Source organism: Rattus norvegicus, chromosome 2 (assembly GCF_021556685.1).
Source record: "Rattus norvegicus strain SHRSP/BbbUtx chromosome 2, alternate assembly SHRSP_T2T, whole genome shotgun sequence".
NCBI lineage: Eukaryota > Metazoa > Chordata > Mammalia > Rodentia > Muridae > Rattus > Rattus norvegicus.
This window is the reverse complement of record NC_141535.1, coordinates 176,415,001-176,426,925: the sequence shown is the minus strand read 5'-3', so window position 1 is coordinate 176,426,925 and position 11,925 is coordinate 176,415,001. Positions and strand designations below refer to the sequence as shown.

General features: G+C 52.0%; 2 protein-coding genes across 4 annotated transcripts; both read left to right on the top strand.

Annotated features, from left to right (window-relative positions):
- The first annotated feature begins 1,042 nt into the window (after nucleotides 1–1,042).
- Nucleotides 1,043–8,212, top strand: Efna1 (ephrin A1). 2 transcript variants are annotated; one of them, NM_053599.3, is made up of 5 exons: nucleotides 1,043–1,233; nucleotides 4,211–4,506; nucleotides 6,933–6,998; nucleotides 7,107–7,157; nucleotides 7,322–8,212. In NM_053599.3, exons 1-5 carry the CDS (start codon nucleotides 1,142–1,144, stop codon nucleotides 7,432–7,434), a joined length of 618 nt encoding a protein of 205 aa, NP_446051.2. In that variant the 5' UTR covers nucleotides 1,043–1,141; the 3' UTR covers nucleotides 7,435–8,212. The 2 variants fall into 2 exon arrangements, with proteins under 2 accessions (NP_446051.2, XP_087491989.1); XM_087635863.1 differs by lacking the exon at nucleotides 1,043–1,233 and adding an exon at nucleotides 2,737–2,925.
- A 1,312-nt stretch (nucleotides 8,213–9,524) lies between these two features.
- Slc50a1 (solute carrier family 50 member 1) lies at nucleotides 9,525–11,905 on the top strand. 2 transcript variants are annotated; one of them, NM_001106445.1, is given in 6 exon segments: nucleotides 9,525–9,702; nucleotides 9,957–10,034; nucleotides 10,143–10,266; nucleotides 10,981–11,142; nucleotides 11,365–11,484; nucleotides 11,563–11,905. In NM_001106445.1, coding segments are annotated over 6 exon segments (666 nt in total). In that variant the 5' UTR covers nucleotides 9,525–9,622; the 3' UTR covers nucleotides 11,665–11,905.
- The last annotated feature ends 20 nt before the right edge of the window (nucleotides 11,906–11,925 follow it).

Sequence of the window (11,925 nt, the reverse complement as noted above, 5' to 3'; positions counted from 1 at the left end):
GACTGGAAGACCCAAGTCAGACGTGGGTCAAACACAGCCGCCCAAACTACCCCCACTCCAGCCCACCCCCGCTGCACGCCCAAACACGTCTCTCCTCATCTTCACACACTGTTCACAAACATTAGCATATGTATGTCAGGCGTTTCACACGCTTCCACACACAAGTGTCTTTACACCTACCCGCCATCACACGCATTTACACACGCCATATGTACATGTGTCGGTTAGTTTGCCACCCTTCATGACTATATTCCCACATTCCATCTGCAAGAACGCATTCGCTCAAGACACACGTGAAACATATAAACAGATCATTAGTGTACTTTGGCGCTATAGAAAAAAATTAATAACACCCCCCACACCCCGTGAGCCCAAGGGTCCTGTGAGTTCTCGCATAAAGTACTGATGGGCTGAGGAGCCCTTAGTCCTGACCGCACACGTTACACACTTGATCACATACAACGTCGTACTTTATTCCCGGCATCGAAGCGATGACACAATCTCTTGAACAAAGACAACATTGACAAACCCAACAAAAACAAACAGTCGCGTCTGTGTGGGGAGGGGCAGCCAAGCCAGAGTCTAGGCATGGAGGAGTGATATGGGGGGTGGGGATGATCACGAGAGAGTGTGAGAAGACGAGTGCACGGACCTGGGTGTGAATCTCAGGAAAGGTGTGGTTATATCCCCACCTCGCACCCTGACAAGATTGGCGCCCCTCGCTGCAATGGTTCCCAGACCCACACGTGTAAGTTCTTCCCTTTTTCCAGCTCCCACAAAGCCTACAGAGTCTCACATAGAACCCCCCCGCGCCCCTACACTCGCCGCCCCCGTAAGTAAACACACAGCTATGGGAGGATCTGTGCAGACCCCGGAGCGCTCTCTGTCCCTGAGGTACCGGAGTCCTCCCTTCCAAAGCCTTTTCCCTTCCTCCACCTCTGTAGCCACCAAGCCCTGGGGCAGCGCGCGCCGGGCGGGGCGGGGGCGGGGCGGGTGTCGAGCGGCGCCAGCCCAAAAGGCGGAGTCGAGCAGCAAAGAGGCCAGATTTGTGATCGTGGTGCCTACTGTACCGTGGAGAAGCCAGTGGGAACCTTACACTGCGGAGCTTTCGTCCTGGCCTGGCCCGGCCCGGCCCCGCGCTATGGAGTTCCTTTGGGCCCCTCTCTTGGGTCTGTGCTGCAGTCTGGCCGCTGCTGACCGCCACATCGTCTTCTGGAACAGTTCAAATCCCAAGTAAGCCATGGGACTCCCTGGCAGCCTGGGTGCCGGGTTGGCAATGCCCTTTCCCAGGGTAACTGTCCCTGCCAACCCCTGGTCAGGGGTGGGAAGGATTCTATAGCTCCTCACCTCAGTCTGTATCTCCCCTTAGTACCTGGCAACAGCGGACCAGGGCAGAAACCTGCTCATGCCTACTTGCACAGGCGCTGTTTCAGTCCTTTGGCATCCTATCACTCTAAAGTAAGGCTCTCATGCTGAGCGCTCCTGCCTTGATAGTGGAACGTTGGCCTGGCCTCTGGGGGTTCTTTAAGTACCCCCTCGAAACTTCTGTGGACTCCCTTTTTGGTGTGCCACTTGGGCATTTGTATCCTGACAGGCACCTACTGACAACTCTTGCCATCAAGAGTAAGCACAATGCTCAGAGTAGCCCTGGGAAGACCCTTAGGAGAGACCCACGTTTGGGGTATTAGGTATGCAGTCTGTATTTAAGATGAGTCTGGAGAGTACCTCCGAGGATTTTGGAGAGGGAGGCATAAATTAGGCACATGCTGAGCATGGGTAGACCAAGGGAGTGGCTGAGGTGGTCACACTAAGGAACCGGTAAGAGGAGTAGTGTCACTGGAAAGCTTGGGGAGGAGCCGAGTGGGGCTTCACAGGGCTACAAAGGCTGTAACAGGAAGGAGGTAATTTCTCCCGGGCAGGTTTTAGGGCAATGAAGCAAATGGTATTGAGAGGAAGACACTGCCGGGCCCTTTGTTCTTGCCCTTGAGTTTCCTCAAGTTAGGAGAACAGTAATGGGCAAAACCTAAGAGAGAGGTATGGTGGACCAAGGAGAAAGCGGCCTAGCAGTTGAGGTGAGGGGTCGAGGCCACAAAATACCACTAAACCACTCCTAGCTCCAGTGAGCCAGTTTCCTCTGGCATTGCCTATTGAGGGTCTGTTGTCTAGGGCATGTCAGAGGGCAAGATGAAGCCAGCTGCCACCCCTAAAGGGGGTGCCTTCCCAGCCCCGGGTACTAACTACCACCTCCCAGCCAGCCCTTGGGCCTTGCCCCTTGCCTCCCTGACCTAGTCCCGTCCTGGTAGTGGGAAAGAGCAAAGTCCCTGTTTATGCCCATGCCAGGTGTTGGCTGAAGGAGGAGGAGGGGACAGGAAGCCATGAGTAGGGAGGGGGGAACCCTGGCCTTTTCCGTTCCCAAGCTCCCAGGTTTCCTCTCTTTCAGGAAGGAGCCTCTTCCTTACCCCCCTCCCTGTCTTCTCCACCACTAATGTAACCCCCTTTTCCAGATGGAGACTAAGTGTCAGGGGCGGGCTAAGTGTAGGAGATAGGACGCTAAGTATAGCTTCAGCCCTGGCCCTCTGGACACACACATACCCTGTCTTATTTACAGCTACAGGAAAGTCCGTCTAGAGTGGAGGTCATGGGCGGTCTAGCCAGGCCCAGCTTGGGGGAAGAGATGAGGTGGCAATGAACAGGGCGGGTGTAGGGTTGCATAGGTGACTCAGGGTAGTGGGCATTAGTCCTGGGATCACCAGGCTCCAGGCAGAGGCAGTGTCAGAGAAAGGTGCCACTGTGAGCTGGACCCTGGTCCTGGAGAGAGGTACCCTAGCTCTTCAGACTTCTCTGCTCCTTTTGCCCAGAAGCTGGCACTGGGCAAACCGGTACTGGGCTGTCCTGGGGTCCAGGGGGCAGCTCACATTTGACAAGGTAAAATCTCACATGCTCCCAGGAGCGCCTGGGCGGGTAGCAGAGGTGGATGAGGCATGAGTGAGTCAGTGCCCATCACGGGAATAGGGGAAAGACGCCAGGCCCAGAGCTGAAATACCTGTTCTGAAATGGCTTCTATGTTTATCTCTCCAGAGAGGAATTTTAAAAGCCTCCCTCTGCTTCTCTCTCTTTTCCCCGGGGTGGGGGAGGGGCCTGCTAAGCCTAGTTCTAGAGGCTGCAAGCTGTTGCAAGGCCAGGGCTCTAAAGGATCATGATGACCGGGTGGTGGGTGGCCACCATGGAACCCCACCATCACCATGGGCACCACCCATGCCAAGGACTTTGGTTTAAAGCAAGTTGGCAGCCAGCTCTGCAGAGCATCTCCTGGCGGTGCTTGGGGGAATTCAGAGAAGCTGACTGGCTTTCAGCGGGAGGAGGGAAGCACTTTCCTACAGCTAAGACCCTACCCAGCCTGGAGCCAGGTGTCTGGGGCTCATGGGGAGGGGCCGGTGGGCAGTCAGGCTGGAGCCTGCAGGGCTTGAGGGGACCAACTGGGGGAGGGGAGCTGGCTCCACCTGGGGAGAAGAGGAGGGCAGAGGCAGTCTCTGGTCTCAGAACTGCAGCCTCTCATCAGGGGAAGGTGAAATTGTTACTCTTGGAGATAAAATCACAGCGATTTTCAGGAGTGAGAAAATGGAAGGAGGAGATCAGGGCATAAACACAAGTAACAGGAAAGGGAGATCTGAGGTAAACTGATAGGGTTTGATTATCTGTGAATCTGGGTTTGGACTGGGGATCGGGGTGCTGAAGTATAGTGGGAATCTGAGGGAGAATGGGTGAGGGGCAGGACGGGGTAAGTACAGACAGAGATGTGACAGGGGCTCGGCAGTGTGGTAAAGAGAAAGAGGCCTGGGCTCCTAAGCACAGACCAGCCACGGTGCAGTCTACCAGCATTTAAGGAAGTCCCCGGGGAAACATCCATCAATAGAATAGAAAGGCAAGTGAGCTCCTGAAATGTTTAGAAGCGAGTCCTTGGGGAAATACCTGAGGCGTTCTAGAAGGCTTCGGTACCTGAGAGATGCTTAGTGGATGTTATTTGGATTTTGAGTAGGAGATGGTAGTGAGGGAATGAAGAAGCCAAGATCAGTAAATATGGGAGTTGAGGTTCTGGAGACGTCTTTGGGACCCCAGTGTGAAATACGAGGGACGATGTAATACACTGGAAGCTCGAGGCTCTGGGCTGACTTCTGACTGAACCGCTTCCTCCTGCTTCACCTGGGCTCAGGTTCCGAGAGGAGGACTACACCGTGCACGTGCAGCTGAATGACTATCTGGACATCATCTGCCCACATTACGAGGACGACTCTGTGGCAGATGCTGCCATGGAGAGATACACGCTGTACATGGTGGAACACCAGGAGTATGTGACATGCGAGCCCCAGTCCAAGGACCAGGTTCGCTGGAAGTGCAACCAGCCCAGTGCCAAGCACGGCCCGGAGAAGCTGTCTGAGAAATTCCAGCGCTTCACGCCTTTCACCTTGGGCAAGGAGTTCAAGGAAGGACACAGCTACTACTACATCTGTGAGTGCACAAGGGACCGGCCTCAGAGCATGGGTGGCCGAATGCTTAATGGGGAATCAAGTAGCAGAGAGCCTCCCCTTCCAGGTCTAAACTCAGGGGTGTGGTTTGAGCTTCAGGTGTGTCTTAGGCGCTGTTGTGTAAATGGGCACACAGATAAAAAGTACTCCCAGCCCCTGTCCTCCGAAGCTAGGAAGGACTCCGAATAAATCATCGGGCCAAGAGAAGGGCGTGTGATAGACAGCACCAGACACTTGGGAAAATGTAAATGAGTACCCTGTCTTCAGACACACCTGAAGAGGGTATTGGATGCCATTACCACTCATGTGGTTGCTGAGATTTGAACTCGGGACCTCTGGAAGAGCAGCCTGTGCTCTTAACTGCTGAGTCATCTCTCCAGCCCTGACACTTGGGAAAATAACCCGTGTACCTGCCCAAGGTCAAAGACAGAAAAGGCCAAGTACGGAATGACTTGGACAGGAGGGCGCACGGGCAAAGGGAGGGTGGCAGCTCCAGAAAAAAAGGCGAACAGGAAACCAAGTGCTGGGCTTAGAAAGTGGGTAGGACAGATTCTTGGGCCCCAAATACCAGTAGGGGTTCAGACTTTTCTCCTGAGAGTGGCAGAAACCTGTGGATGAATCCCGAGACCTACCAGGCCAGGGGCTTTGTAAAGACTAGATCCAGGCCTTACTCTTCTGGCTGAGTCTAGGTCAGCATGGTAGAAAATGGTCCAGGGAAAGGGAGATTACACCACGAAGACCTCACCCAACTTCAGCTGGGAAATGTGAGAATGGGACGTGTGGAAGGGACAGGGACGGCCCTGTCACTCCACGGCTTAAGCTGAGCGTTGTTCCAGAGAATAGAATCTGGGGCTGCACACTGGTCAGAAAGTAGTTAACGACTGAAGGTAACAACAAGGTTAGCCAGCCAGGCAGGTCGGGTGTGGGCTGGAGGAGACTGTGCCTAAAAAGGATTTAATAGGAATGGTCCATCAGGTCAGAGCACTGGTCGAATCATAGCACCACATAGCAGCTCAAATCTAACGTATCTCTGGCTCCAGAGGATCCAGTGTCCTTTTCTGACCTCTGAAAGCGCTAGGTACACAGCACAGTACTCAGGCAAAACACTCGCATGCATAAAATTAATTTAAAAATATTTTATTTTATTTTATTTATTTATTTATTTTTTTTGGTTCTTTTTTTCGGAGCTGGGGACCGAACCCAGGGCCTTGCGCTTCCTAGGTAAGCGCTCTACCACTGAGCTAAATCCCCAGCCCCAAAAATATTTTAAAGATTAAATTTTCAAATCAAGTGCAGAGAGGAGAATGAAATTAAAGCGACCAGGTCCAGGTCTGGCGAAACACACCTACAGTTTCTAGCACTGCGGAGGCCAAAGCAAGAAGGCCTGGGAAGGTTAGTTTAAAGCTAACCTGGGCTACGTATAGAGACCTTGTCACAAAGGGGTAAGGGGTGTGTGTGAAGAGATGGCTCAGCAGTTAAGAGCACTGAGGTCCTGAGTTCAAATCCCAGTAACCACAATGGTGGCTCACAACCATCTGTAATGGGATCTGATGCCCTCTTCTGGTGTGCCTGCAGACAGCAACAGTGTATTCATACACATAAAATCAATAAGGTCTTTTAAGAAAGAGAGAGAGCCAATGAGATAGCTCAGCAAATAAAAAGGCGCTTACTGCCAACCTGACAACATGAAATTGATCCCCAGCCCCCACGTGACTGAAGGAGAGAACTTGTTTTCACAAACTGTCCTCTGACCTCTAAACATGGGACACACACACACACACACACACACACACACACACACACGCTGAATACATATCTTATACAGAAAGGAAGGGAAGGAGGAAGGGAGGGAGGCTACGCTTACCTATGGTTCCAGCTCTCAGAAGGTAAAGGCAGGAAGATCAGCAGTCCAAGGGCAGCCTCGACTGTATATAGTGTGCTCAAAGCCAGCTTGGGCTTCATGAGATCCTGTCATCCCAAAATTTATTTAAGTTTTTTTTAAAAAGCAGTTACTACACAAGCCTTAATCTAAACTTTGTCCAGAACTCGCATAAAAAGCCAGGGGCTGTGGGGTGCATCTGTAATCCCAGCCCTCTGATGGGGAGGTGGAAGGCGGAGACGAGAAACTTAGCCTTAGTGGGGTGTGGTGGCGCACGCCTTTAATTCCAGCACTCAGGAGGCAGAAGCATGTGGATCTTTGAGTTTGAGACCACCCTTGTCTACATAGTCAATCTCAGAGCAGCAAGGGCTCTGTGCAGAGACCCTGCCTCAAATTAAATATATATATATATATATATATAATATATATATATATATATATCAGGGCACTGAGAAAGCCGTCAGACAAATCTGAGCTCCTGTCTTCTAGCAAAGGCTCCTTCCTTAACATCTTATGGGTTTATTTTACAGCCAAACCTATCTACCATCAGGAAACCCAGTGCCTGAAGTTGAAGGTGACTGTCAATGGCAAAATCAGTGAGTGTCTGGCCCTCTGCCTCCTTCTGTCCATGTGGGATGGGGAGGAAGTCGCCTCTCTGCCTCCCGGTGCCAAAAGCCTGATCTACTTCCATTCTTGTCTTTCAGCTCACAGCCCCCACGCCCATGCCAACCCACAGGAGAAGAGACTCCAAGCAGGTAGGTACCCTGAGCCAGGCTGCCTGGGTCACAGGAAGGGGTTTGCTTAAGGAGGCTGAGGAGTAGAGGTGGCTCCTTTCTCACACACGGGCTGGCTAAATCCTGTTGGGCCGGAAGCCGATACAAACACTTACCTTGTCTCTCTTTGTCTTCTCACCTGGCAGATGACCCGGAAGTGCAGGTTTTGCACAGCATTGGTCACAGCGCCGCCCCCCGCCTCTTCCCATTGGTCTGGGCAGTATTGCTCCTACCACTGCTGCTGCTGCAAACTCAGTGAAGGTATTTGCTTGCCCTGGCTTACGGATTGGAACGGGACTAAGGGGCAGGGTTAAGCACCCCCAAAGCCCCAGCCCTGGGAACCTCTCCCACTACACGCACAAGACGCCACCACGAAGCCTCAGAAAGGTTCAGTATTAAGGGTTTTAACCGAAAGGAGTTCAACCAGCCCAACTGGGCCATCCCTGCCTCCACTTCAGAGGGATGGAGAAAGAAGTGGAGAAGGTCCTTTCCCTGTGGTTTCTACCTTTAAGCCAAAGAAACAAGCTGTGCGGACCTGGCCCATTAAGAGCACCCACTGGGAGATGCGCTGAAAGAGCCTGAGGCCATGCAGTTGGACACTGAACTTGGTAAAAATGTCCTTCCCCAAGGAAGCCATAATGTGCAGATGAACTGACCAAAGGAAAAGCTTGAGACAGCTTCCTGCGGGGAAGCCAGGTACAAGAGAGACAGCTTGGGCTGACCCAGCATCTCTGCAAGATTTCCACCTGCTGGGCTGCCAGAGAGTTTTGTAGCCCGGCACTGACTGCATCCTCCCCTTCCCTGGGGCAGCATTCCCTGAAGCTGTGCCAGCAGGAGGACTATAGCAGCCTGGTTTTGGAGTATAGCTGTAAGGGCAGTGCCCATGTGTATAGTCTGTGGAGTTTAGCTTAAAGGGCAGGGCCCACATGTACAGTGTCTGTATATAAACGTGCTGTCTGTTCATTTCTACGACTGGAGGTTTTTTATACAGTGTTCTTGGATTCATAATAAAGTGATGTTTTTGGTTTTTTAATGGACATGCTTTTCTGCCCCGCCATGTTGACTCGTGACCACTCTGTCCCTATTGTATGTTAGGCTCTGCGTCAAACAGAAGCAACGGGGGCAGGTATGATGCACAGCTCCTCTGGTGACTGAGGTGGGAAGGTTAAAAATTTGAGATCGCATGAGCTACTCAGACCTTGCCTCAAAAGCAAAAATAAAGGGCTGGAGGTGTACCTCAAAAAAAGTAGAATGTGGGGTTGGGGATTTAGCTCAGTGGTAGAGTGTTTGCCTAGCAAGCGCAAGGCCCTGGGTTCGGTCCCCAGCTCCAAAAAAAAAAAAAAAAAAGGTAAAATGTAACCTAATGTGTGTCAGCCCTGAGTTCAGTCCTCAGCAGCACAATACTTAAGTAGCCAGGCATGATGGCTCTGACCTATGACCCTAGCACTCAGAAGGTTGAAACAAGATTTCCATAATTCCAATGCCAGCCTAGGCTACGGTGTGAGACCTTGTCTCACAAAAACAAAATAAAAGACAAAATAAATAAATGGCTAGGATCAGGAAAAAAAAATATGACCCAACTTAGTTTTAATTTCTTCCTCTTTCTAAAAAAATACGTGCGTCTTACCAGGCCAAAGGAGGAGTGTTTCCTCCTCTGAGGGTTCTGCAGAACTCCCTGTAAGAGTGGGCAATAGATTCTTCTCCTCACCCACTCTAAATTCTTCCTGTCGAGCCTCACCAGCCTCAAGTGCTGGGCTTTGGCCTACCATGCAGGTAACTCGTGCTGTCTGGGTGAGTCAGTGAGCTGGATGCCAGCTAAGCATGTGCGCAGCCCCACCAGAACAGCTGCGTGGGAGGCTGGGAGGGAAAGTTCCCAGCAGCAAGTATGTTGGAACAGGGGGCCAGGGGTAGGTTGTCCATGGATAGGGTAGGTCTCGTAGGGAGGCTATCTGAAGGAGATGGCAATTCCTGCTATTTGGGGGACATACCAGAAAGAGGTTTCAAGTACCTCCAGAGAAAACCTCCGGAAGCTGGGTAACCAAGTTTCTGATACGGATTGGAAGCACGTTGAAGACTTGTGAGACTAAATTTAGGGTTTGTGGTCCAGGACACAAGAACATACAAGAACACAAAAGTTGGGACTAGTGGTCTAAATGATACAAGGAATGTGAGGTGTGAGGAGAGGCCGGGTCGGGACCAAGGCAGGAACCATATTAAAACCACTAAGTGCAATTTGAAGGGCAAGATCAGGACCCAGGCCCGCAAATTTCAGCAAACCACCCGGCCAGCACGCGGCGCTGATTTGGCAGGGTCCCCAGTTCCGGTGCAGTTCGGGCGGGGGCGGGTTCCGGCGCAGTTCCGCGAGGAGGGGCGGGGCTTCGCCTTCGGCAGCTCCCGGCCTGAGCTGCTGGCGGGCTGCACAGTGCGAGGGAACAGGCTCCGGTGGGATGGAGGCGGGCGGCGTGGCAGACTCTTTCCTTTCCAGTGCCTGCGTGCTCTTCACCCTGGGCATGTTCTCCACTGGCCTGTGAGAGTGCGGATGAACTGGGCTGGGGCAGGACCAGGAAGTCAAGAAAGGAAAGTGGTCAAGAGACGTGGCTACAATTTCTGGCTGCATTTGGAACCCAGAATGATAGTGGAATAGGGTTGGATGATCTGGGGTCCGAGGCGAGGCTGGCTGCTCGGCCTGAGGGGGGAGATCTGCTTGTCGTTCAGGATGGGTGACAAGCACTGAGGAATCTTTTACCCACTCCTAATAATTTCCTTTGGGTCCCCTTCCAGCTCGGACCTCAGGCACATGCAGAGGACACGGAGCGTGGACAACATCCAGTTTCTGCCTTTTCTCACCACGGATGTCAAGTGAGAGTGTTGTTGGCTGCGGTGGGAAAGGCTGAGGGAGATGCAAGAGAACCCTGGGGACCCACTGCAACCCCAGCCCCTTGGACCATAATCCTCCTTCCCTCACAGCAACCTGGGCTGGCTGAGTTATGGAGTCTTGAAGGGAGATGGGACCCTCATCATCGTCAATACTGTGGGTGCAGTGCTTCAGACTCTATATATCCTGGCATATCTGCACTACAGTCCTCAGAAGGTAGAGGCCCTCCCTTGTACCCACCTCTGCCCCACACCTGGCCATGTTGGCAGAGCCTACAGTCTTATTTCCTGAAAGACTAGCAGGATGGCATTATTTCCTTTTCCTAGAAGGCCCTTCTGCTTCTCCTTCCCATGAAGTCAACCCTTCAAAATGCACACAGGGGGGTTGGGGATTTAGCTCAGTGGTAGAGCGCAAGGCCCTGGGTTCGGTCCCCACCTCCGAAATAAAGAAAAAAGAAGAAGAAAAAAAAATGCACACAGGGCCACCCACCCTCCCCTTGTTGGAAAGGCTGGTGGCTTACCCAGCCCCGTGGTGTCAAGGATACTTTGTGCTCTCCAACAGTCTACGGAGAGAGGGCTAAACTATCTGATAGTTCCTTTAGGGTTAGGACCAGGGCCAATGGCTAACGGCCATTAGCTCTGCTTCCCCATTCAACCACACCAATATTCACTAGCCTCTTATTGTATATGTATGTGAGGCTCACATAAAAAAGGGAGGGAGAAAAAAAGACGCTCTCTCCTTCCCCGGAGACCCTCAGTGTTGTGTAGATGACACTTCCTTCAAGTAACGGACTGGTGAGAGACTGACATAAAAAAGGCTGGGATAAAAGCTGATTTCCCCATTAGAGCATGGCCGAAGACAGAAAGAGGCAATTCCAGCAGAGATCAGTGTTCTGGGTACACACACATGTAAGACGCCTCTCCCCTGCAGCACGCCGTGCTCCTCCAGACGGCAACCCTGCTGGCTGTCCTTCTCTTGGGTTATGGCTACTTTTGGCTCCTGGTGCCGGACCTTGAGACTCGGCTTCAGCAGCTAGGCCTCTTCTGCAGTGTCTTTACTATCAGCATGTACCTCTCCCCACTGGCCGACTTGGTGAGTCCCTGAGCCGGCCACTGGCTAATACTCCAGGGGTGGGGTGGGGGACCAGCTCTTGGAAGATGTCAAGGCGGCAGCAGAGGTGGGTGAGTGGGATACAGGAAAGGGCTGGATGAAAGACACATCTCAGGGATCATGGTCCTTTTCATGAGGAAATTCCTCTGGCAAGGATTCAGGAATGGTTCTATGAAGCTGAACCAAGAATATTTTTTGCCATAGGCCAAGATCATTCAGACTAAATCAACCCAGCGTCTCTCCTTCTCACTGACCATTGCCACCCTTCTTTCCTCTACCTCCTGGTCTATCTATGGGTTTCGCCTCAAAGACCCATACATCACGGTAAGCAGACTCTGGATGGGGCATCCGGTCTACAGAGCAGAAACTAACATGGTCTTTATAGCAGCTTTTTGATTGCAGGTGCCCAACCTTCCAGGAATCCTTACCGGCTTTATCCGCCTCGTGCTTTTCTACAAGTATCCTCCAGAGCAAGACACAAAATACCGCCTTCTGCAAACCTGACCCCTGGCACCTCAGTGCCAACTTGATACCAAACAGAGCTCCTGCTTCCGCTGGTCCTTGTGACCATGGATGAAATGGTTGTGAGAAAAAGATGACTTTGTAAATAAAGGGACCAGAGATCTTAGATCAGATGGGACTTATGGGATGAAATCACGCTTTTAATAGAGATGATCTTTGTTCATTGTGGAGGCTGGGGGTATCTGTAGAATGTGCCTTAAAATAAACCGTTCCCCACCCCTGCCTGCAGGGCTAAGTGTTCTT

Coding starts and splice junctions, on each gene's coding strand:
- Efna1 (NM_053599.3), top strand. CDS start 1,142: ATGGAGTTCCTTTGGGCCCCTCTCTTGGGTCTGTGCTGCAGTCTGGCC. Junction 1,234..4,210: donor TGGAACAGTTCAAATCCCAA/GTAAGCCATGGG, acceptor ACCTGGGCTCAG/GTTCCGAGAGGAGGACTACA. Junction 7,158..7,321: donor GGAGAAGAGACTCCAAGCAG/GTAGGTACCCTG, acceptor CTCACCTGGCAG/ATGACCCGGAAGTGCAGGTT.
- Slc50a1 (XM_087619657.1), top strand. CDS start 9,973: ATGCAGAGGACACGGAGCGTGGACAACATCCAGTTTCTGCCTTTTCTC. Junction 10,035..10,142: donor TTTCTCACCACGGATGTCAA/GTGAGAGTGTTG, acceptor CTTCCCTCACAG/CAACCTGGGCTGGCTGAGTT. Junction 11,143..11,364: donor TCTCCCCACTGGCCGACTTG/GTGAGTCCCTGA, acceptor TTTTTGCCATAG/GCCAAGATCATTCAGACTAA.